The sequence below is a fragment of the Olea europaea genome, chromosome 7 (assembly GCF_002742605.1).
Source record: "Olea europaea var. sylvestris chromosome 7, O_europaea_v1, whole genome shotgun sequence".
Lineage (NCBI taxonomy): Eukaryota > Viridiplantae > Streptophyta > Magnoliopsida > Lamiales > Oleaceae > Olea > Olea europaea.
The window spans coordinates 1,627,985-1,653,095 of record NC_036243.1 but is presented as its reverse complement, the minus strand read 5'-3'; the positions used below and the strand labels follow the sequence as shown (position 1 = coordinate 1,653,095).

General features: G+C 36.6%; 4 protein-coding genes across 4 annotated transcripts; 3 read left to right on the top strand and 1 right to left on the bottom strand.

Moving 5' to 3' along the window:
- Positions 1–3,194: 3,194 nt before the first annotated feature.
- Positions 3,195–9,222, top strand: LOC111397758 (selenium-binding protein 1-like). Its single transcript, XM_023024742.1, is given in 14 exon segments — positions 3,195–3,582; positions 4,031–4,152; positions 4,236–4,380; positions 5,071–5,161; positions 5,346–5,513; positions 5,816–5,885; positions 6,059–6,125; positions 6,479–6,599; positions 7,050–7,259; positions 7,651–7,758; positions 7,878–7,885; positions 8,021–8,147; positions 8,431–8,451; positions 8,785–9,222. Coding segments are annotated over 14 exon segments (1,683 nt in total). The 5' UTR covers positions 3,195–3,418; the 3' UTR covers positions 9,046–9,222.
- A 3,665-nt stretch (positions 9,223–12,887) lies between these two features.
- Positions 12,888–13,670, top strand: LOC111397756. Its single transcript, XM_023024741.1, has 2 exons — positions 12,888–12,914; positions 12,981–13,670. Exons 1-2 carry the CDS (start codon positions 12,888–12,890, stop codon positions 13,668–13,670), a joined length of 717 nt encoding a protein of 238 aa, XP_022880509.1.
- A 4,592-nt stretch (positions 13,671–18,262) lies between these two features.
- On the top strand, positions 18,263–22,572 carry LOC111396653. The gene is made up of 7 exons (XM_023023094.1): positions 18,263–18,938; positions 19,247–19,349; positions 19,500–19,981; positions 20,118–20,220; positions 20,303–21,132; positions 21,809–21,913; positions 22,057–22,572. The coding sequence occupies exons 1-7, from the start codon at positions 18,342–18,344 to the stop codon at positions 22,174–22,176; spliced, it is 2,340 nt and encodes a 779-aa protein (XP_022878862.1). The 5' UTR covers positions 18,263–18,341; the 3' UTR covers positions 22,177–22,572.
- A 508-nt stretch (positions 22,573–23,080) lies between these two features.
- On the bottom strand, positions 23,081–24,600 carry LOC111396654 (xyloglucan endotransglucosylase/hydrolase 2-like). The gene is made up of 3 exons (XM_023023095.1): positions 24,259–24,600; positions 23,962–24,155; positions 23,081–23,583 (listed from the first exon to the last, which is right to left on the bottom strand). Exons 1-3 carry the CDS (start codon positions 24,538–24,540, stop codon positions 23,193–23,195), a joined length of 867 nt encoding a protein of 288 aa, XP_022878863.1. The 5' UTR covers positions 24,541–24,600; the 3' UTR covers positions 23,081–23,192.
- Positions 24,601–25,111: the final 511 nt, after the last annotated feature.

Sequence of the window (25,111 nt, the reverse complement as noted above, 5' to 3'; positions counted from 1 at the left end):
AAGCTTGAAATTCATCCAAATCTTTTAAAATCCTTCAATTAATGAAATCTTTATAAATTCACTAGATATTGAGGACACCTAAATTTTAAAGGATTTCATTAAAATCTCAAGTGTAGACATCTAAAATTTTATGGATTTCATTAAAATCCATTAAATCTCAATTAAAGACATCTAAATTTAGAATATTTTAAAATCCATCACAATCTCAATTAAGGACATCCCACTAAATCTCCTAAGTTCTTGAATTTGTTGACATTACCGTGATGACTTCTGTAGAATCCAATTCCACTCAGAGTTTATTAAATTCAAGTGTTTCGCATAATTTAAACCTGTTAGTAGAACATTTAATTTTACGAATGACTTTGTACGTACTTTGTTCACATGGCTCACAAAAAATGAAAAAAATGAGATTATTTAACAAGGGTAACTTGAGCATCATGCACTACACCACGACTTTCACATAAACGCGAGTTATGCTTGCTACGCTTGTCCGTGTTTAACTTGATCTCATCACCTTTATAGGCCTCAGCCATCTAACAAGGGTGGGGCATATTTTTATTTATTTATTTATCCCTTATGACACAAATTGATTTTCGTAATACATTGATGTTAAAAAAAATTGGTAAATTAGAATAATTTTAGTCACACTCAGGTTCAAATAGACGGGATTACGGGATTTAACTAGTCAACCAAGTAGGTCCCTAAGGTGGAAATGAACTTGATATGAATTACTAGTCAATAATACAGACGTCAATGGTAATAATCAAACTCAAGACATATATCTTTGGACTTGGAAAGGACTTTTATTATTATTATTATTATTATTATTATTATAAAATTTAAATGAATATTGCTAAATATAATTTATATTCAAATAATGAAAATTTGAGTTTTGAGTACTCGTATTGAAATATGATTTGAATATCATTTGACTGAACTAAGGGCCCGTTTGGTAGGGATTTTGAGAATTGATTTTTTGACCGTTAAAAGAAAAGTGAGGTCCACATGTGAGAGAAGAAGTCAAAAATTACGGCTTGAATAGTAAAATAACGGTCAAAAAATCAATTTTTTGGGGCAAAAAATCCCTACCAAACGGGGCCTAAATAGTTTTAAACATTAAATGTTTTAATATTAAATGAACTATTTAAGCAATGGTCATTAAATTGAATTGATATGCATTTATAAGAAACTTATATATACTGCAATAACTAGAAAATATAATTTCATTGGTTATATTAAGATGGAAAATAGTATTTTCATTGTTAAGTTACCTAGGGAAAAAAATCATAATCTCATAAATATTTGAAATTAAACTCCATTAATAAATTATTCATATGAAACAACTTGTAAATTAATCCAACAAAAATATGTCAAAAATACTTCTACTTATAAGTAAAATAAATAAACGTTTACAAGTAAAAATTAGATAAAAGGAAACCTTCAAGCCCAATTTTGCTATAGATTTATTTATTACTGATTCACAATTAGATTCCAAAGTGTAATAATGAGACGTTTATTTCTCACGACAAGTCTCAAAATTTCTCGAAAATTATCCGAAAAATAATATTCCAAAACTTTCATGAAAGACAAACAATAAGTCCAAATAAGCAAATGCTACAATGTAGACTATGGAAGTCATTGGAACTTACGAGCTAAGAACAAAGTTTTCCCAAGAAATATATATATTTGGAAAAGGATACACGTCCTGGGCCATGACGTCCAGAACACTCCTATATATTTTATGATTTTGATGTGACAGTCCATAATTGAGTGTTTTTATAATTTTTTTTTATTTTTCAATGAAAAACTATTAAGTATAGTCTGAAAATATTTTTCTATCTTGACTATGACTATATAGCATGATTGATACGTTTTTATTTTTTTACTTTGATCTCCCACTCTCCATTTTGATAAGATTGAGGTGCCATCTCCATCACAACGTTACATCGGACCTTGATCCAATCACTCACAAGCCTAAATTATCCAATTTAAATATATAAAAATAACATATCAATCAATCTCGGAGTCATAACCGTCCATTCTCACCTTATCAAGAATATATAAAATTGTTATGTATTTTGAATTTATTTATTTCGGATAATTTTTAAAATACTATTGAATTTGTTATTTTAATCAACATAGCTGATGCATGAACAGTTTTTAATAAGGGATAATTTTATTTATTTCAAATTAATTTCTATCACACACTCTTTAGAATTATTTGAATTCATTTTAATTAAATAATTCATGCACATTAAGAGCATATTTTTGCCCCATTTTTCGGAAAATATTCATTTTGAAATAGTAGGTTGATGGAGAATGTGTGATTAAAAAAAAAAAGGAGAAGTATTAGATTTATGTGTAATATTATTTTATTGAAAAATGTGTGATTGATAAAAAAAGAAAAAAATGAATTTTAAAAATGATTTAAACATGCTTTAGAAGAATCGAATAATGATGGTGGTTCCACTAACCATTACCATTTTCCAACTATGATAAATAGCTTTACTCTAAACATCACTAATTACTATCATTATTCAAAATATAAAACGGGGCTTAAAATCCTTGTTTGAGTCTCGTTCTTTGAAAAAATACATTTTAAGTAGTATTTTGACATTAGTTTAATCGCACATTTTTCAATAAAATAATATTATATGTAAATATAACGTATTTTTTTAATTTTTTAATCACAAATTTTCCATCAATACACTATTCAAAAATTTATTTTTATAAAAAGAATGAGATTCAAACAAGGGCTAAAACGGTTTGAAAAAAAAAATGAGATTTTTAGTAAATTTTTATAAAAGTTGATGAAAATATGATAAAAAAATTGATAAAAAATTATAGTCTCAAAAAATAGGATTAAACCAGATGTACAACACTTGCTGTACATCATGGTTCACAGCCCCCTCACAATGAGGGAGTCCCACCTCGATTTTTTTTTTAACGTGTGCGAGCCCCCTCTAATGTGAGGGAGCTATCGACCGTGCTATGTGCCGAGCACGGTCCCAAAAAATATCGTAAAAAGTAAGCTTAGAAAAAATATTGTTAAAAAATAATTTCAAGAAATGGTTCAGATAAGGAAATAATAAAAAAGTTGAAAAATAATGAATTCACTTTTATTTCAACACGTTCATTCCACCAGGACATTTCTGTATATAGTATATTATTACGCCCGGGTACAAAGACAAACGAGCAATATAATAACTCACCTGTCACCTGACATGACCGCTCATTTCGGACTGTTGCAAACGTGGCTTCTGTAAGCACCGAGTGGCGTTTAGCTTCCGAATTGCATCCGTAGAAGCACAAACAGATATTCACAAAAAGCGTAAAATTCAAGGGCGATTAGTCTGAGCAGTTTTTCTATCTGGGTTGTGCTTAAATTTGTTTGTGAAGGAAGAAAAAGAGCAGAAAAATGGCTACGGATATGGTGGTGGTTCAACAAGCAGCGGTGAACGGTGGTTGCTGCAAAAAGGGGCCAGGATATGCTACTCCGCTTGAAGCCATGGCTGGCCCAAGGGAATCTCTTATTTATGTCACCTGTGTTTATAAAGGTAATTTAATTGGGTTTTTGCTTTAGCTATTTGTGTATATTTTAAAATGCATTCTGGATCGATAATTTGCACAATTTTTTAGAAAGAAAATCTTAAAAAAATGCACTAAAAGAACGCAGAAGTCTTCCAATATGGGCTATGGCTGTCATTTGCTGCACAATTGTCAACTTTCTTGCCCATCTTGTAATGTAATTTGGCTTCTTATGAGCAATTTTAATGAACACAGAGTACAAAGAAACTAGGAAAAAACGTGTAAATTGAAATCTGGAATGGAATGAATAGTTTTGGATATATGTTTTTGTCAAAAATATTGACATAATAGAAGTATCAAACCACTTTTGGCTAACTAAAGATTCAAATATCTTAAAACTTGTGTAAAAATATGGATAATAGTTAAAAACTATCAGTTGACGTCTGAAAGAGGTATAAGCACTTGTAATTTACTTAATCAACATTGTTTTTAATACCACTAGTTTCGCCAATCGCTTCCCTATTTTATTTTCTAAAACTTGTGTGTCACTTTTATCTGATGTTCTCAAACCCAAGTTTTCGCATAGCGAAAACAACAGAATCAAGCATCTGATCAAGAAGATTTGTGTAAACCAATCCACTTCCAGTATCGTTGTACGTCTGGTTTGAATCCTTAAACAACGCGAAATCGAGGCTGATGTTTGTCAGATTTGACTTACTCTAAAGTCATTCACAGGCTACCTATGCCTTACATTGGCGATGAACTACATCATTCGGGATGGAATTCCTGCAGCTCCTGCCATAGTGATCCATCAGCTTCCCGGCGATTCCTTGTCCTACCTTCACTTGTGTAAGAGATCAAATCTTTAAGCCATATTTGAAATTTTTTCTTGGATATGTTCTAAAGACTAAGAGCTCATCTGCCAAGCTTAAATATGAATAGAAATTAATTCTTTTTGTTTCAAAACATATTTGGATAAGTTCTTTTTTTCTTTCTTATGAAAATAAAAAAAAGTGTACTTACTCACTTAAAAGTAAGCTTTTTAAGCTTGGCCAAACATGCTTTTAGTACAGTAAAACGCTCAAGACTTTTTCATGCTTTCTCTGAATAAGTTTTTGTCAATTCGCTCCTTTAATAATTTGTATCGTAAAAATTTGTAATAATGATGTCTCTTACACTTACATTCTAAGTATAGATTTAGTGCTCAAATTGCACCTAAGATAACGACATAATAAGATGGATTCTTCGTAGTTAACCATGGTATTCCAGTTTAGATAATGATGTACTGAGAAGTATTGTTATTAAATTTCCGTTTGATATTTTCTATAAATGATATTATTAACAACCAATTAACAAAAAGTTTATTATAATATGGCCGCAGTTGCACATTAGTTTGTGTGTTGATTCTATATAATCATGGAGTGTGCATGATTGCTTTCTGCTTCAATTGCTGTAGAAATTTATAACTTCTTGACTTAAAAATGAGGATTTTTCCAGACAAAAGGATAATAAGATAATCTCTGGATTCTGAGTATAATGCAGCAATGGGATCATAACCTTGTCTGAAATTTCATCCTTAAATTTCCCACTTGAAGGTGGGAAAATTGATTCAACTACATCTATTGCCAAGGGGGTCCCGACTTTGATGTTATGAATGTTATGCAAAACTAAGGATTTCTTGATTTTCTGCATAGCTGGTACGAGATCAGCCCACATTTTCTGACCATCATAACTAAGAACTTCATTCCCGACAAGAATGGATCGGATTTTGGTGTTGGGATAATATGCAAGAACATTATCTTGCACCCATTGATCAGCTATTGTTAGGTTTGAAGCAATATCAGAAATTTGGTCATTTGTTACCATTATTGAAACATGAAGCCTCGTGCCTGATAGAAGTTTTAGAACTTCAGGGCTGGCATCATAGATCTTCACTCTACCGGCGTCCATGGATTTCAAGAATTCGATTGTTTGATAAGGAGACGGCAAATTATTTCCCAGTCGACCATAATTTATGCCGATGTTGCTTAAAACCAGTGCATCTATAAACAGAAATAATGAACCAATGTGAGAATATGTATGACAGAAAAAATTACAAATTCCCTGTTTAAAGGCTACAAATAACCATGAAATGAGAGATTCTATATTAATTATGCAATTACAGAAAGCTGTGACAATATTGAAAAGTTGAAATTTAGCAGCATTTAACTTCTTGTACTTTGTAAGGCAACTTACTTGAGAAAGCAAAGATACAGAACAAAGAGAATACAAAAACTTCCCTCCTTAGGTACATCTTTTTGTTCAAGGAAATGGAGAAACTATCAGATTGACTGTGAAGAGTCTGAAGAATGGAAGGTGTATATGTAGTGAAAGAATTGAAGAAACTGTTGAACTACAAAATTTTTGAGTTGTAATCAAGAACATTTCAATGATATTTGTGAATTTGAATATAAAAAAAGTGGGATTTTGTAATTTTTGTGAGATGTAGCAAGAGAATGACCGAAGAAAGAATATTCAAAGGGAAAGTGAGATAAAGATGGAAATGCTGAAGGAAATGGATTTCTTCTTCTGGATTCTGATTTTAATGTGAAAGGAAGGTAATAATTTGCAAGATCTGCTTCTGTGAAAAGAACACCACAACATCCAGTTTTGATCTATAAAATTAACTAAAGAATCTTGATAATGGTCCACGTTTAACATTTACTTCCAAAAAACATTAATAATGATCCCCAAGCCAATATTATGTGTAAATTGATGTTATTTCTTACTGGAATTTTGTTCTATGCCCGAGCTTGTCTCGACAATCTGATTCTTGTATTTACTCGAAATTAGTGTCAACCATGCTTAGATTCAAGAGTATAGATTTCAAGACAGACTTATATTGCTACTATAAGGATGTAACCTATCCAAATTTCTTGAACATATCATACTTGCGTGTTTCTTTTTACAGGTGGGAGAAACCTGGACATAGTCCCCTTTTTGGCTATGATTTCTGGTATCAACCTCGACACAAGACCATGATCAGCACTTCGTGGGGAGCACCTGCTGCTTTCACCAAAGGGCTTGTCAATGTTGTGATCCAAAAAATGTGAAAAATGTCGATTAGTGATCGAAGCCTTACTAGTCGCACGTCATTTCAAGTCAGAGAAGTCAGACGTTTTAGTTGACCAACTCGATGAATTAGGAGTTTGGAGTGGCTCTATTATATGTGTCCTCCTTTCAGTTTCATGTCTTCTTACTTTGTTTTCGTATGCATAATGTATCTCTAAAAATTCAAAGATTATACTCATCGAAACGCAGTTTTATAATACAACTCTAGCTTCTTAATTACTCAAAACAGTTCTTATTCTCCAAAGCTGGTTGATCATCCATATGCCCTTGAATCATGGAGAGGACAATTTTGAATTAACTGGATGATGATTGGGTTGCTCCAGCAATCTGATCCATGAAAACCCTAAGACTCACATTGGAAGAACCACCTTCTATAACTGCTTCCTTAGCCAGATTTTTCCATTTCTTAGCTTGCTTTCTCATGTCTTCTGCTTGGATGTTTTCATGCAACTGCATGTATAATTCCTTTTGGGGAATATTTTTCCGTTAATGTGCATCTAAATAACTTGCAGATAAGATTTCTGCACGATCCATCCAGGGATACAGGATTTGTGGGATGTGCCTTAACAAGCAACATGATAAGGTTTTTCAAGAACCCAGATGGGTCATGGAGCCACGAGGTATACAGAAGAATTGCCTAACAGTTTAGATCACATACGAGTAAAAAGCACTAGAGGCCACCGATCTTTATTCTTTTCCAACTTTTGTCACTGAACTCATATTTTGTTCCAATTAGGTCAGTGAACTAAAATATGGTCATTCGTTTCAGGCTTGTTAGTTCTACTAGTGGAAAAACTGATGTGGCGGCCTAAGTAGCAAATAACTAGACTGTCAAGTCACCCTTCTGTTAGTCAAACTAACTGATATAGACTGACTGCGCAACGTAAAAAAATGTGCAAGTTGATAGTTTAATGATGCACATGAAATTTCACTAAAAGTTTAGTGTCCACCTATGTATTTAACCCGATTGCCTAATTAACAACATAAATGATCAATCTGATTTGACTGCAGCTATCAATATCAGTGAAGCCACTCAAGGTGCAAAATTGGATTCTTCCCGAGATGCCCGAAAGATACATAAATAACAGATAATTCGTCTTTCAAATTCAACCAATTCATGTAATCTACTGTCTTCTCTATCAGATCACCTCCGAATGAGGTGTCCAAAGGATCCTTCCCATCCAAGAATGCAGAAGGAATCAAAGGTCCAATGCCCATCAAATCGTACTTCGTTATAGCCCTTAAGGTTTCGAATTCCAAAGCATCAAATGTGTTCACAAGTACTTTCTGCTTGTCCCCAGCTCTATCAAGAATCTCCAAATGCTCTATTAAAAGAGGAAGAGAAAAATTGTACACAACAGGGCTTGAAGACTGCATAAAGGATGGCAAATCACAAGAACTAAATGACTGGCCAAGTATGGGTTGGAGGATTAGTTCGGAAAGGAAGCACCGTGGTTGTTGAGGCAGATGATGGTTCGACGTACCAGGGTGATGTCCCAGATGTGAAGGTATTTTTCTATGTTCCTTCTCAAACCAAATATGGAGGGTTTTATCCTGATGCTCTCTGTATGAAACCTTACAAGCAAACACTATTATCATTTCTGTTGTAAAAAATATTCGGTGTTATTGGACAACACTCGGCAATAGTAAAGAAAAAGAAAATCTTGTTTATTGTATTTGCTTAGTACGGTCTATTACTACCACCCTTCAGTACCGCAAGTTCTGAAAGATATAAAGAATTCTTCGACATTGTCCGCAGTTGTCCAGCCATTGTCGTAACCATCAGAAAAGGGAGCCAAAGTCAGGCCTGGTATTATCGAGGCAGTTTTGGACATGCGACGGATTGAAGATAGACTAGTGCAGAAGGTGACCTTTGCTCCCATTTGCAGAAGGCGCTTCGCAAATTGAAGAGATGGGTTTATATGGCCCTGTCCTGAAAAACTCACGAGAAGGATATGGTGATTCGCCATGTTGGTTATCGTAATTTGTGACTATGTAGTGTATGGCTTGGATTGGTTTGGGCTGGGAATGGAGTTATATAGACGATTACATGACGTTTGTGATTACACAATTTTCTTTGTATAATTCGAAGAAGACAAAGTTGCTGTAAATATCATCAGTCTTACATGATAAACACCTGTCAACTTTAGGTTGATACAACTGAGCTTAGATGGGAAGCGACTCTATGTTACAAATTCTCTCTTCAGTACATGGGACCGTCAATTTTATCCCGAGCTCGTGCAGAAAGGCGGCCATATCTTACAGATCGATGTTAACAATGAGAAAGGCGGTCTTGCAATAAACCAGAATTTTTTTGTCGATTTTGGAGCTGAACCAGACGGTCCATCCTTGGCGCATGAAATGAGATATCCCGGTGGCGATTGCACATCTGATATATGGATATAAGTACTCGATAATAGTAGTTCGGATCGATGCTGCCTCCAGCATAGGAGTCAAAAAGTACTGTTATATGTAATAAGGGCAGCACAATTCACTAGTTGAACTGATATTTAATTGAAAATAACTTGATAAAGATCAGTTTTTCTCACACTACTGCGATAATGTGACCTTCCTTTTAATTTAGATTTTCATGTTGTTACCTTAGTTACCCTACTTTCTAATGAAGCACCATTCTTTAGAAATTGCGAGTTAATCTATATATATTGAATAACTGAATTGAAAAATGAAATTCATTCTATAGCATCGCCATGAATTATCGGAAGATTATTCATGACGTAACATAGAAAAACTGAAAAGTATATAAAACTTCAGAAATTGTCTTTAGCTCTATTCATTGAGACTGTCGTCAGAGTGTCACGCTGGGGAATTCACAAGATCCATAACCTGCCCAACAAAACGATAAACATAGTATTCGAGCCATCATACATTTATAAAATCTGTGTAGGTAAAAATCTTACCATTAGTTATCTCATGTTAATCCTTTAAGTCGAAGGGCCACATACGTGGAGTTGAAATTTGTCGTCTATTTATACTTTCTAAGTTGCTATTCACCCTAAATTGGCACATCACGAAAAATTATTCATGATGTGTCAATTTGGGATGAATAGACAACAAAAGTAGATAGTAGATCTCATCTCACATACGTGTCACAATAATCTTATTCATAGTCAGCAATTGTAATAATCATCTTGCGTAGTATTTTATGTGACAAAATTTTTATAATTTAAAATAATGCCACACCACTTAAGATGCTACGCATGATAATTAATACAATCACTGAATAACACTAATCTATACAAAATTTGCATTGCCAGGGTCATAAATACATCCTAAATTAGCTATATATTTTTATAAATGGATAAGGATGCACATCATCTCAATCTAACGTTTCTAAATAGAGCAATTCTGTAGGTACATAATTGTATTTCACAGAATGCTAACAGATAAGATATAATAGGGGGTTGGGTATTTTTTTGACATTTTTTATCACATGGACCCGCACGATGTAAGATTTATGGTGCAATTCTGTAAAATAATTTTCTATACAAATAAAATAAGTGTTATGAAAAAGAAGACATGGAAAAAAATCTATGTAATTAAAAAGAATAATGCTCTATAAAACCAGTGATATTAGATAAATACACTTTAAATGTTCGATTAAATAAGTAATGTGACTTTGTATTTAAACGAATTTTTCATTTAATGACATTTAATTATCACCTAAATTGATAATTAAAAATATCAATAATGCTAGATATATTGGATTTGCTTCACAGGCAATTTACAAAATTTTGAATTTGATGAGGCGTCTTTTACTTTGACTTAAAATATTGAATAAATATAAGGGTTTGTCTACTTGTACAGCAGGATTGATACTCCTATGTACATACCCCCTTACAAGAGGGGACCCACGATTGCCCTAACAATAATGCTAGATGTATAGAATATGCTTCACAAGTAGTTTACATAATTTTGAATTTGATGATATGGCTTTTTCTTTGACATAAAAAATAAACAATAATGCTATATATACCGAATGTGTTTCACATGTAGTTTGCAGAGTTTAGAATTTAGTGAGGTGACTTTTATTTTACTTAAAAAAATCATTGCCACTCACTCTTTCTCTCTCTCCTGTGCTCACATAAAAATATTATAAATTCATTAAATTTATGATGTTTTAATCTTAATTTTAATAGTCATTACGAGATATTAAACAAAGTCGAAATATTATATCCTTAACATCATTTCAAAGTGCTCACAACCTAATTTTTTACTTTGTTAACTAAGCGTGAAAAGCTAGAGAAACTAGCCGTTAAAAATATCAACAATGCTAGATAAACCAAAAGATTGTATCAAGCGCTGTTAACAATGTAAGAAACTAGCTGTAAGTATTTTGAAATGACATTAAGAATGTTATATTTCAATTTCGCTTATCTCGTAAAGACCCTAAAAATTAAGACAAAAACATTATAAATCTAATGCATTTATAACATTATTACGTGAACATTGTGGGGGGAGAGAGAGAGTGAGTGAACAATGTTATTTTATTTTTTAAGCCAAATTACAAGCCACCTCATCAATTTCTAATTTCAGTAGGGTTTAGCCACTTTGCCAGGTCCACCTCTTTTCCCCCCACCTATCACGGGGGCCAGTTGGAACCACAGCACTGCCAAGGCCCATGTGGTCTTGATGGCGTAGCACGATTCATATTTGTAACGTACATGTGAAGTATTTATGTAGATACATTGTTGGAAAAAGAATGAGTGGCAATAATAATTCATTTTTTAAGTCAAAGTAAAAGTCACCTCACTGATGTGGTAAGTTTTTGCATATCCTCGAGATATTCTTCCGGAGGACTCACATGTGCCTGCTCATCACATGTTGGTCATAAAGTCCTCGGGCTAAGGGTGTCCTCGAGGATTTGTCCTCGGGATGAAATCCCTGAGGACTAGTACCACGCCTCCACGAGATTTGATTGGCAATGTCCTCGAGATAAGTCCTCGAAAAGGTCCTCTTTACGTCCTGGGCATGCAAATGCTCGTGTACTTTCCTTCACTTTATTTCAGACACCCTCCTGTTTATGCCCAAAAGAAGTCCTACTCATTAAGGACTCTAGTCTAACTCAAAGACCTCAACTCAAGACTCTTACATCTAGGAGGACTCTATCCCAACTATATTACCTAAATTATGAGTCTTGTAATTGTAGTACGAATAAAATACGCCTCCCAGGTGTGGCTCTTTGAGATAAGGATATCCAACTGATTTAGTCCTACCAAGAGTGCATTACTTAATCCTACTAGGAGTATATCTCTATAAATACAAATGTTTGGATCATTATTGAAGTATGTCTTTACATACAATTTTAATATACATTCTCAAATAAATTCCCTCTCTGACTTAAACATCAGAGGGGCGACGAGGATGTACCTCGTTGCCTTTGTTTCAGGTACCAGAAGGCCCTCTTCGTGCTCTTTCTTAGTCCTCATCCTCAGGAAATCGACAAGTACAATTTTGGTAGCATCATTGCCACCGTCTGTGAGAATCGCTACCAAAAATCATGGTGAACATACGTCTCTAACTTAAGCATCGGAGAGGCGACGAAGACACACCTCATTGCCTTTATTTTAGGTACTGGAAGGCCCTGTTTGTGCTCTTTCTCAGTCTCATCCTCGGGAAATCGACAAGTACAATTTTTGTTAGCATCATTGCCGTCGTTTGTGAGAATCGCTACCAAAAGCCATAGTGAACACACGTTCAGGTCTTCCTCTAGCAAGTTTATCCATTCCAGATCCTTCTCCTTCCCCTGAAGGTCATCCTATCCCTCAAGAAGAATCATCAGAGATGTTAGTGCCTCAGCCAGCCTTCATTACTGCTGGAGCTTTCGAGGAGGCCAACAAGTTACTACATTAGCTGAGTTATTGAGCCAGAGAAATTCTCACCCATCACACACACCGACGCATGAAGGTGGTTTTATGACAGATACTCGAGCTCGAGCCCCCACAACCCGATCTTGACGATGGTGGGGTTGGAACCTTGAATGTACCCCATATGGCATCGACATCTGGAAAAGTTATGATAGAGTCTAGTGAACTTGCCCAAATCATTCAAGAGGGAGTCACGACGAGCCTAATGTAGAAGGCTAAGGGGACAATAGGCTTTAGCCCTAACACCCCATTCACTCTCGAGATATTATCATTCCCCCTACCAGACATATTCAAGTATTCCCATATAAAAGAGAATGATGGAACTACCGACCCTACAACCATCTCAATATCCATACTGACGTCATGAATCTACAAGTTGCCCCAGACCAGGTGATGTGCAAAGCTTTTCCTTAAACGTTGACCAACGTAACTAGGGACTGGTTCTCAACCTTGAAGCCCAATTCCATAGACTCTTTCTCAGATCTAGCTAACAAGTTCTCTGACTTCTTTGCCAGTAGTAAGCTCATCAGAAAGACAATAGCTTTCCTCATGCAATTTTCTCAAGGGCAAAATGAAACCCTACATGATTTCATGAAGAGGTTTAATGAAGAAAGACTTCAGATCCTCGATCTCCATATCACAACATCAGTTTCCACCCTCACAAATGCTAAAAGATGTGAGGCATTCAAGATGAGTTTGTCAAAAACTCCCACAAAGTCAGTGACCGAGCTTCTGACCCCAGGAGAAAAACACATTAATAAGGAAGAGATATTGAATCAAAGGAGAGTTGGTCCGACTTATGATCGGGTCGAGCATAAAAGGCAGCGTAAGCTGAATCTACAACAAGACCTTGCCAGAGGAAAACAGAAGCAGGGCGCACCACCGACATTTACACATTTGAACACCTCTAGGTCAAACGTACTAATGGAACTCAAAGATACGAAGGAGTTCAAGTGGCCACCGAGGTTGCGGTCTCCCCCTGAGGCCAGAGACAATAACAAGTACTATGACTACCATCGTGACCATGGGCATACAACAGAGGATTGCGTAACATTGCAGTGTGAGATTGAGGCTTTGATAAAAAGAGGATTCCTAAAGGAGTATATCAGGCATGACAAGCGTCTCGGGAATGACCGCAACAATTGAAGGCTCCAGAACCCGGGAAAGGTAACCAGCCAATAGTAGGTACCATTAACATTATAATCGGGGGGATTGCCTTGGAAAGAGATTCAAATAATGGGCGCAAGTAATAGGCTCGATGACACTGTTCCACACCAATGACAACTCCTAACGACATAGAAGATATCATATTTGGATCAAAGGACTCAAAACGCATATCATTCCCTTATGATGATGCCTTGGTCATATCTGCCATCATCACCAACTTTGAAGTATGGAAGGTCTTGGGTGATAATGGGAGTGCAGCTAATGTACTGACCCATGAGGCCTTCATGAAGATGGGTATTTCTGTTAACCAACTCAAGGCAGTCAGAACACCGCTCCAGGGATTTGGGGGTTGGAATGATCATCTCGAAAGGAATCATTGATCGTCTCATAAAATTGGGCTCAGGACATAAGTAAGTGACAAAAAAACTCCCTTCCATGTAGTTCATGCTTTGATGGCCTACAACGCCATCCTCGGGAGACCACTACTCAAAAAAATCAGGGCTATTGTATCTACCTTCCATCTCGTTATGAAGTTTCCAACAAGTGATGGTATAGGAGTCATGCGTGGCGATCAGAAAGTAGTAGGTAGTGCTATATTACTTGCGTTCAGGGAATGAGCACTGATGTTATGCAACTATCGACCCCTGAGCTCAAGCTCGAGAACCAAGGAAAATTTGCTCGGAAAGAACTAGTGGAGGTCGGGGTCAAGTTTAGCAAAGATTGCTGGTCGGCTAGGATATTTTTCTTTGTTGTTACCTTTTTTAACTTGCTTAGTTTAGTTTACTTGGGCTTGCATGCTATATTCTTTTTTAGCTAGTTTAACTTTAATTGGGCTTGCACGTCCCATGCATTTTCTTATTCACTTAGATAGCTATTTTGTTAAGGCCTGCGAGCCTACTTTGTTTCTAGAAGGTAGGAAAGTTTATTTAAAGAGAGTTGGGACCACCCAACAAGTGTTTTCTTCCAGAAAGAATACACCAAAAACGACAAGTCACGAGCAGGCATCATCAAAGACCCGTCACGAGCAAGTATAAAAAGGGCTTGTCATGAGCAAGCATCATCAAAAGACCTGCCATGAGCAGGCACAAAAAAAGACCTGTCATAAGTAGGCATCAAAAAAGATCTGTCACGTGTAGGCATCATCAAAAGACTTACCACGAGCAGACACCAAAAATGACCTGTCATGAGCAGGCATAAAAAAGACCTATCATGAGCAGACACCAAAAAAGATCTACCACGAGTAGGCATTAAAAAAGACCTATCACAAGCAGGAATCATCAAAAGACCTGCTACGAGCAGGAATCATTAAAGACCTATCACGAGCAGGCATCATCAAAAGACTTGTCATGAGTAGGCACCAAAAAAGATCTGCCACGAGCAGGCATAAAAAAAGACCTATCACGAGCAGGCATCATCAAAAGACCTGTCACGAGCAAACACCAAAGAAGACCTGTCACGAGCAGGCATCACAAAAAGACCTCTAAGCCTTACCTCTCGCAAACACCTCTAAATCTTGCCCCGTGCAAGCAATACCTAAGCTTTGCCTACTCAAACACACCTAAGCCTTGCCTTGCGCAAGCACCATTTAAGTCTTACCTTGCGCAAACGCTTAAGCCTTGCCCCTTGCAAACAACTCTAAGTCTCGTAATGCATTAACTAAAAAAAAAAAATCCAACCGTAGGTCTGTCCTAAGCTTGTCGGGCTCAACTATTCTCAAATTCATTGGAATAGAGCTTGAGATATTATTTCAAATTGGCTTTGGGGCCTCTCCTCAAGCGCAAAACATTGTCAAATCCCAGCCATAAGGGCTCGAGGGCCTTCATCGAGCTCAAGACATTGTCAAATCCCAATCACAAGGGCTCGAGATATTATTTCAAATCGAGGGGGCCTATCCTCAAGCTCAATACATTGTCAGATTCAAGCCACAAGGGCTGAGGATATTATTTCAAATTGGGCTCGGGGACCTATCCTCGAGCTCAATACATTGTCAAATCCCAGCCACAAGGGCTCGAGATAACTATCTCACATTGGACTAGGGTAATGTCCTCAAGTTCAATACATTATCAAATCCCAGACACAAGGACTTGGGATAATTGTTTCCACATTGGGCTTGGGTTATGTCTTTGAGTTCAATTCAATGTCAAACCTAGCCAACGAGTATCGAATAATTATACTAGAATAGGATCGAGCTTTTGCTTAGTCTCCTATATGAACCTTTGTCTATTCATCGAGCTCATTCAAAATCTTTTAAAATAAAGCTTGAGATCGAGCTCCTTCTTTTCAACTTCTAAAATAGGTAGGGGTTAAGCCGTTACTTTCAAATATTTTAACAGAGCTCAAGGTCGAGTCCGTTCTTTTCAAATTTTAGACAGGGTATGAGTCTAAATCTTCCCTTCAAATTTTTTAATAGGGGTCTAGATTGATCTCTTTCCTTTTAAATTATTAAAATGGTTGAAACATACTATTCTAGATCTATGTGCTCCAGTGCTTATCAATTCGCCATGAGCATGCCAACTTTTAGGCGTGGGCAAGACCAAATCTTGGTGTAAGCTCGCCAATCTCTAAGCATGAGCATGCCTATACCTTGGCATGGGCCAACCTCTAGGCATGAGTACACCTATATCTTGGCATGAGCTCGCCAACCTCTAGGCATGAGCACGCCTATACCTTGGCATGGGCTAACCTCTAGGCATGAGCTCACCAACCTCTAAACATGAGCACGTCTATATCTTGGCATGAGCTCACCTGCTTCTAGGCATGATCATGCCAATTCCTTGGCATTAGCATGCCAACTTCTAGGTATGGGCTTGCTATTTCTTGGCATGAGCATGCCTATTTTTGAATACGACATGCTTATACATCTCATCCTAGAAACTTGCATATCGTGCAAGCCTCTGACATGGATGCACAGGGGTCAGTGATATGGTTAATTTTTGCATATCCTTGAGGTATTCTTCCTGAGGACTCACATGTGCCTCTCATCATATATTGGTCATAGAGTCTTCGGGCTAAGGGTGTCATCGAGCATTTGTCCTCGGGATGAAATCCCCAAGGACTAGTACCATGCCTCCATGAGATTTGATTGGCAAGGTTCTAAAATAACTCCTCGAAAAGGTCCTCTTGACGGCTCGGGCATGCAAATGCTCGAGTACTTTCCTTTACTTAGTTTCAGACATCCTTTTGCTTACGCCCAAAAGAAGTCCTACTCATTAAGGACTCTAGTTTAACTCAAACACCTCAACCCAAGACTCTTACATCTAGGAGGACTCTATCCCAACTATATTACCTAAATTATTAGTGGTCTTGTAATTGTAGTACGAATAAAATACACCTCCCAGGTTGGACTTTTTGAGATAAGGATGTCCAACTGATTTAGTCATACCGGGAGAGCACTATTTAATTCTACTAGTAGTGCACTACCTACCTCTATAAATACAAAGGTTTGGATCATTATTTAGGTACGTTTTTACATACAATTTCAGTATACGTTCTCACATAAATTCTCTTTCTGATTTGAGTATCGGAGGGATGATGACGATACACCTTATTGCCTTTGTTTCAGATATTGGAAGGCCCTATTTGTGCTCTTTTTCAGTCCTCATCTTCGGGAAACCAATAAGTACGATTTTTGGTAGCATTACTCACGAAATTCAAAATTCTGTAAGCAACCTGTGAAACATTTGGAACATTTAACCTTCGTTTGGTAGCAATTTTTCACCCCCTAAAGATCAATTTTTCGTTCGTTATTTCACTATTTCAGTCGTTACTTTTGTTTTTTTCACTCACGAGTGAGACTCACTTTTTTCTTTAACAGTAAAAAAATCAATTCTCATAATCACTACTGAAAGACACCTAGATTTATTGTAAAAATATCCACCAATTGGTACCCCAAAATTCCATGGGTTTTCAACTTTGCCAGAAAACTTTAACACATGTTTTGACATATTTTGAGATGGCAGAAGTTGATTTGATAGAAAAGTTGTCTTGTGTTTAAAGCAGTCAAATGATATATAGCCCTTGTTTGTTTATTATGTTTGGAAGCATGAGAATGAAAAATATAGTTTTTATCAATCCCAAACAAGAGATAGAAATTCAAATTTGGTGGCTTGATATGATGGATAACGATCATATTTTTCATTTTAATGTTGAAATAATGAGAACCAAACAGGATCATAATACCACATGATATTGCCCTCGTTTGGCCCCCATTCTGTGAAGATGAAAATGGTTGGAATAATGTTTTTTTTTGAAAAATGAGTGGTTGAAAAATGAAGAAATTTTTTCGATCTACGTACAATATTATTTTATGAAAGATTATGTGATTGGAAATAAGAGAGTAAAAAATGAAATGTAATAGAATGAAAATTAATGGAGGTCAAACGATACCATTATGTCAAATTTTATACGAACGAATTTGACAATGTAGCATGGTTGAAGTTCCATTTAACCTGAAAAATAAAAAACTTACAAAAGCCCCACGCGCAAGTTTCCCGCCATGACGTCATGAGTTCCCGCCAAAATCCCCCACTCTTCATGTTCCTCTCCTTCACTCTCCTGTTAACACGGTAACACACTACTGTGTCGAAACCCTAAATCCATAACTCAGCAAAAACCAAATTCTCCAACGAAAGTGAAGAAAGAAAAGTAGCTATGAAATCATCATCCGTAAATCTCTATTTCAGAAAGCGAAAGAAGCAATCTCCATCTCTACCACATCGTTCAGTCGGAATCTTCACGCGTAGCAAGTCTCAGGTGTACGTCCACCGCAATCGCTCCGGCCGGACCCGTCTCGATGTTTCTCGAAAATCGAACTTCCACTCTTGCTCAATTAGCTCAAACCCATTTCCCGGGAAACCTAAATCAGTTCAACCCGGATCCCGGAAGGAGACTGGGACTGAACCAGTAGAAGCTTATCTGCGGTTGAATGATGAGATTAGTTGTCGGATCTCATCAATTAAAGATCTCCGGACCCATAGGGTTTTCTCTTCTGCTGTTAGTCCGATTCTTGAGGAAGAGGAGGGGAAAATAAATGGGAACTCAAAGTTATTGCAGAATATGGGTCTGGATACGGATTCAGATCGGTGTATGGATCTGGATGCGAGGGATAAAGAACTGGAGGAGAATAGACAATCTGTTGAGACAATGCCATCGGATGCAGTTGCGAAGGAAAATGATAGCAAAAATGGTTTGAATTTGATGAAGGATAAAGCGACTTCAACAAACGGATCTGTTTCCACAAGTAGAAAGGTAATGAAATAGCCTTTATCTGTTTAAATTGTATAAAATCATGGAATTAGATGTAATCTCTGAAGTCTGATTAGCATCGAGCTAACATAATGCTTTTTGCTCAAATGTTTCACCACTAGCTCTGATGACAGGGTGATTAGCGGCTATGCTTTAGTATTTAATTTTGTATTTTATTATCATTTGAATTATATTGAGGATATACTTGAAAATGAGAGGATTTTATTGGATGATCAATATGCAATTTTTTGTGTGCTACCCGATTTTCCCTCAAATGTCTTAAGTTGAAAACTTTTGTTGAACTCTTATAGGTTCTGAATTCATGTGCCAAAAGGAAGGTTTTCAAGACCCCGAACTCTTTTAACTATAGAAGATTGCTACCATATTTGATGGACGTTGTGAAAGAAAAATCCAGTAAGCTTATTTACTTGTATTTTTTTTCTTATGAGAATGAGTGTTGAGATAATTAATCTGATTTGAGATAATTAATCTGATAATATGGCTTCATGCTTGGAAACTAATAGTTCTATATATAAACGGTTATTTTCCTTTTTTCCCCTGTAGGTGCTTCAGAAATTGAAATAGTCGGTGTAGAATTTCCAAATAAATTGCAGGAGTTAAGTGGTTTGAGTCCTAAAATGCCTTCATTTATGGATAATGGTTGTGCTGCTAAACTTGAGTGTGTTGGAGCAAGGACTAATCCTACAGATAGTTTCAAGGATGAAAAGATACAAAAGTTAAATAAAGAACAGCCCTCCATTCTGCAGAATTTGATTGGTGTTGAATATCAGTTGGAGCATAGAAGTTACGAGAATGGTGTTAGTGGAGTTGAAGATTCTGTGGAAGAAGAGTGCATTTCGATGAAACATGATTCTGATGTTCTCCATGCAACAGCGTCAAGAGATAGTGGGAGAAATATGGAAGTCAACACTTTGCTTACTGAGAAACCTAATATAAAGGGCACATCAGTTGGATGCTTGAGTATTGGCAATAAATCACGCCATAGTGCGAACGTGAAAAGTGGCACCAATTGGTTGTCTGAGACGGTAAACTTCTTTCAATCCATAAATGTGGTTGATATTCTTTCATTTGACCATCAATTTATCTGTCTTCTTTTTACTTAGAGGATGACTCTTGAGACAACTGTTTTTGTTTACATAAAATCTCTTGCATTCTGCCCAGTTTCTTACTCCTTGTTCACAAGTGAGGGTCTTCAAAGTTCCTAGCTCAGCTAGCTATAGAAGACTGCTTCCATATCTGATTGATGTTGCAAAACAGAACTCCTGTAAGTCCTTTTTATCATTGTGAATCAACAATTAGAGGTGAATTGCTTGCAAATCAATTTATGCAGAAATATTTCTTTATAGGTGATTCGAAAGTAATCCGACACCCAAAGCCTCAGATAGATTCGCCAGATGTACATTTATTATCATATGCTACTTCCGATGAAGGAAATCCGGTGAAGAAAATCAGAATGGAAAGTTTCTGTGAGCAACCTCATACTGAAGATGAGGAGCAAAATTTACTGCTTGCTCTAGTCCCCGGTGACAATGTTTCATCCAGTGATACTGATAATAGTCTAAGTCCATCAACTCCACCATTGTACTCCACCAATCATTCATCTAAAGTGGGGCCAAGTTCAATAATTTCTGATGACACCACTGATCTGGTCATGCCACTTGATTTACCGAAGGAAGGAAGATTGTTGATTCAAAATAGTCCCAAGAAGTCTGAATCAGATATTTTCCATAATGATATCATGGATTGCAATGGGAAATCCAATTGTTCAGTAGTTGAATCATTCTCTATAGTTGATCATGATATTCAGACAGATACGAAAAGAAATTGCATAGCTGTGAATGTGGAAGCTTATAAATCCAATGAGCTAATTGAAAAGGTTACTTCCAACCAAGGCCAATCCCAAATTGAAGTTTCTGACACTTTGATTTCTCATACGGACGTTCCTTTCAAGGGAATACTAAAGAAAAATCCAAAAGGGTGTAGAGGGCCATGTAACTGTCTAAACTGTGCTTCATTTCGTCTCCACGCTGAGAGAGCATTTGAGTTTTCAAGAAACCAGCTGCTTGATGCAGAAGAAGTTGCTTGGAACTTGATGAAGGAATTAGCAAATGTTTGTCATATATTGGAAATGTCTGCTGTCAATGAGAATGATCTGACAACTATCCAACTCAATCAGGTAAATTACACTTGAAATAGTGACAAAATTTATAATGGCTTTTCTTGCTCTTGCTGTTTGGTCGTGTTTTTTAGTTGCAACTGATTTCAGTCTGTTTTTTAACTTATAAAAGCAGAATTTTTTAAGTACTCATTGTTCAAGTGAAAATTTTTACAAGGGAACTATTGAAAGATCTTACATGTCAGTCCTAATATTGAAGTTAAACTTGTAAGCAAGCTCAATTACATGGTATTATATCAAGTTACTCAACATATTTTCTTCAATGATTATTACTTGTGCTCCTAGCCCCAATGTTTCTTATTTCATTTTAAATTTAGGTAGGATTTGTCAAGTGTTGCTGGAAGCATTTATATTAACTCTGATTATCATTTTCTTCTTTTACTCTTCAGAGTTCCTACTTGAAACACCATCTGATTCTTGTTATCGAGTTCTGTTTCCCTGTGCTTTCATCATTATCTAAATCACCTCATTTATTTACTTAGCATTTGAGACATCCACGCAGATACTAAAGTTCCAAAATTTTCATGACCATCAGCGGAGAAAAATGGATTCTGTTGGGAAGGAAATATATTTTCCGATTTCGGTCCTTTGTATTCATTTTGTGTTTGCTTATTTTACCATCTCTCATCAGTGTTTAAAGAGTTCAATAAATCAGTTTGATTTTGTTTCCATGCAGACTCAGGTTAATCAAGCATGCAATAAAGCTCTGGAAACAGAAAATCTAGCAAAAGAGAGCCTCAGAAAATTGAACTATGACCTCAATATTCATTGCAGAACCCCAGTAAGTGGCATTTTTTCTTCTATTGTATATTGAACTGCTCTTAAAATCTAATGACCAGTCTCCAATTTTATCTATTATTGTTCATAAGCGTAAAATTTCTATATGCACATCAGAGATCCTCAAATTCATTGTGTTATCTACAGGCATTGCAGCGGCCAAGAGTTACGTTTGCCAACTACATTCAGGAAAGAGTTATTCCAAAGACAGATGCGTCGACTGGTCCAGAAACACCAGATAAATGGTTAAACAAAGAGAACACGTAAACTAATTGTAGCTGTTACGTGATGTTAACCTTTGTACGTGTTGTCTAGATCACTATTAGGCTACTTGTGTAGTGGCGCCTTTGCCCAAGCACATACTGGTGACTTGAGTAACTTGCCTTCGATGTACGTTGCTGATCGTTCATACACAGTAAAAATGAGGCCTTGGTTTCATCCGCAAACTGTAAAAAATCTCGTATCTAAATTAAGATTTAACCCTGTTTTCACAGGGCAAAAAACTAGAGCCCAAAGAAAAGAGCGAGATCTTATTAATGTTTAATATTTCAATTCAATCATGCCTTTGAGTAATTGAGTTGTAACTTTATTTGTTCAACGCGATAATTCTTATCAGTGTATAACAGGGATATTATGCTTTGTCAAAATTTAAAATTTTGCGTATGGATAGTGAGGTATACAATTGTGCACAACTTCAAATGACACGGTAACTTTAGGTAAAGATTTAAGAACAATTTTAGTCATTCCTTTGAGCTTGGTGTACTCTAGAATCCCATCCTATACATATTACGATCCTTGAGCTGGCTGGAAGTATTGATTCTTGTCCAATCTCTATAATAAATTGACGTTTACGAGGAAGTGAGTAGCAAAGTTCTTGCATTTTAATTTTCGTGCTCGGAACATTGCTTTCTAGGAGAATTTTATTTCTTTATCTGCAGGGATTGTCCCAGAGATCAATAGTTGAAGAAAGCTTGCTACCAGTATTGGCTAAACTTAGGTGTGTAAATCTGTGTGAGCTAATTTTGGGTTCAGCTTGCCCCCAATCAAAGGGCAGTGCTCGGTCAAGCACAAGCCGCCTCAAAATCAGCCAGCCGAGCCTGATTTGGATGACACCTCTGGTTAAGCGACAGCTTCGGGATCATCAAGTCTAAATGAAGGTAGCAAATTCACATGATACAAAGAGTCTAATTTATTTTGCACCGGTGCATAGAACATAGTGAAAATTCAAAGAAGGAAATGAATCTTGAAATACAGAATTTTACAGACTCCAATTTAAATGCCTTCTAAAGAAACCTTGATTGCCTACACTCTGGAGGAAATCCTTGAGCAAAGCGTTTATAATCATTGCAATAATTGTATATCATGAAGTTTTTCCGAACCCATCTTAGTCTTCTTCGGCTGTAAGCATCGAGTTCCTGGCTCTGCAATGCCCCATTTGAGAACTTAGTACTGCTACTAGTGCAAGACCCACTACAAGTTTTTGCATTGAAATTTCTGTAGTATGCTGTAAAGGGAGCCTTCGACCAATCGGTTTTCACTAGCCCACCCCTGGTCGCCCAGTCGTCCGCGTTCCACAGGCTAGAGTAAATTCTCATAGGTTGCTTCTTAGGATACGGGACACCAACTGATTCAGCATTTTTGAACAACCTAATGGGAGTGTTGTCCACTAGGAAGCTGGAATAAGAAAGTTGATTAGTGACACCATTGAAACTAACAGGTGGAAAAGTCCGACATGACCGTTATCCCAAGTGGCATTCTGATGTGGCAGTTAACATAGAAGCTATATGACTTGATTGAAATGAAAAATAGTTGGGGAGGGATGGTTTTTCAATTGAATTAGTATTCTATTTTTGTTTCGATCAAGCCACTCAACGTTGAAATAGTAAAACTAACGTAACTGGAAGGAGTGACCAACGTTTAAATAGAGCATATTTAGTGATCTTGATGAAATTTCAGAATAAGTTGAGTGATTACCGATGAATTTAAAATTCCCCCACCCACGCACCCACATGCATGCATATATAGGCAATAGAAGACTAGGCTTGTGCTTACACAATATATTGTGGTTTCCAAATAATCGAGTAGGTGTGGAAATTTCTAGTTGGGTCGAACCAAAGATAAAACTGCTGCTCCCTGCCCCCCTTGCCTTGCGTAAACACATTGGTGTGTAGAATATATGGTTCACCAGAGACATTTCCGAGGAACTCAAAATCTATTTCATCGTGAGTTGGCCCTTGAGAAGATAACTGCAACAATAACCCACAAATCATAAGCCTCAATTATATATTACTTTGGTTTATATTAGTTTAACTTTCTAGACAAGATGGTTTAATAGAATATAAGACGTACGTAGTATGCAGTCACAGTGCCGGCAGAGTTGCCAGCAACAAGTTTAAGTTGGACATCAATTCTCCCAAATAGATACTCTTTCCTGGATTGAAATCCAGAACCAGAAGTCTTGTCTAAAGACAAAGAAAGAAGCTGCCCTCCATTGAAAATCTTAGCCCTGTTTCCTCCCCAAGTTAGATCAAAATCTTGATAGAAATTACCGCAATTAGCAACCATGCAAGAACTCATCGCTAGAGAAATACCCAAGAACAATACAGAAAACCCTTTAAAGAAAGCAGCCATTGTATTTGAAATTTGAACTATTATTGGTGTATTTGTGTGTCATGAATTTGAAAGAGGTGTACTATATATAGGGACCCTGAGGGGGTTGGGGTTAGGGTAGGGTGTTATTAAGAAGAGAGGGAAATACTTGTGAAAGGAAGAGCCGGGGTGGGGGTGGGGGTGCGGGTGCGGGTGCGGGTGCGGGTGCGGGAGTTGGTGCCAGCTTTGAGCAATGAGAGCTGGATGGTTTTTGTTTGTACATTCAAGTGGTTTAAGGTTTTTGTTGTTTTCTCCAGCAATGATTCAGTCTTCTCCCCCAAAATAGGGTAATATAGCCCTCTTTTGGCATCATCAATTCATACAGATCTGTGGATGACAGCCCAGACTATGTACTACTTCATACTGTAATAAATTCACCTGTTGGAGCTATCTAGAAGTAAATGTTCACGCTTATCAACTTTTTATATTCTTACTTCTTTAGCTCTACCAAATCCTCTCCAACCTAGCTTAGCGTCTAGAGACTAGATATGTTAAAATATGTGTTGAGTCGAATTATGAGTTGGCCTTAATTGACTTAAGAAACCATGAAAAT

What these genes read in the sequence shown, in the direction of transcription:
- LOC111396654 (XM_023023095.1), bottom strand. Translation starts at nt 24,540, where the DNA reads ATGGCTGCTTTCTTTAAAGGGTTTTCTGTATTGTTCTTGGGTATTTCT. An exon ending in GCACTGTGACTGCATACTAC is followed by an intron (nt 24,156 to 24,258) that starts GTACGTCTTATA and finishes TTATTGTTGCAG; the next exon opens with TTATCTTCTCAAGGGCCAAC. An exon ending in TGGAAACCACAATATATTGT is followed by an intron (nt 23,584 to 23,961) that starts GTAAGCACAAGC and finishes TTCTTATTCCAG; the next exon opens with CTTCCTAGTGGACAACACTC.
- LOC111396653 (XM_023023094.1), top strand. Translation starts at nt 18,342, where the DNA reads ATGAAATCATCATCCGTAAATCTCTATTTCAGAAAGCGAAAGAAGCAA. An exon ending in CTGTTTCCACAAGTAGAAAG is followed by an intron (nt 18,939 to 19,246) that starts GTAATGAAATAG and finishes GAACTCTTATAG; the next exon opens with GTTCTGAATTCATGTGCCAA. An exon ending in CCAATTGGTTGTCTGAGACG is followed by an intron (nt 19,982 to 20,117) that starts GTAAACTTCTTT and finishes CATTCTGCCCAG; the next exon opens with TTTCTTACTCCTTGTTCACA.
- LOC111397756 (XM_023024741.1), top strand. Translation starts at nt 12,888, where the DNA reads ATGAATCTACAAGTTGCCCCAGACCAG. An exon ending in TACAAGTTGCCCCAGACCAG is followed by an intron (nt 12,915 to 12,980) that starts GTGATGTGCAAA and finishes TCAACCTTGAAG; the next exon opens with CCCAATTCCATAGACTCTTT.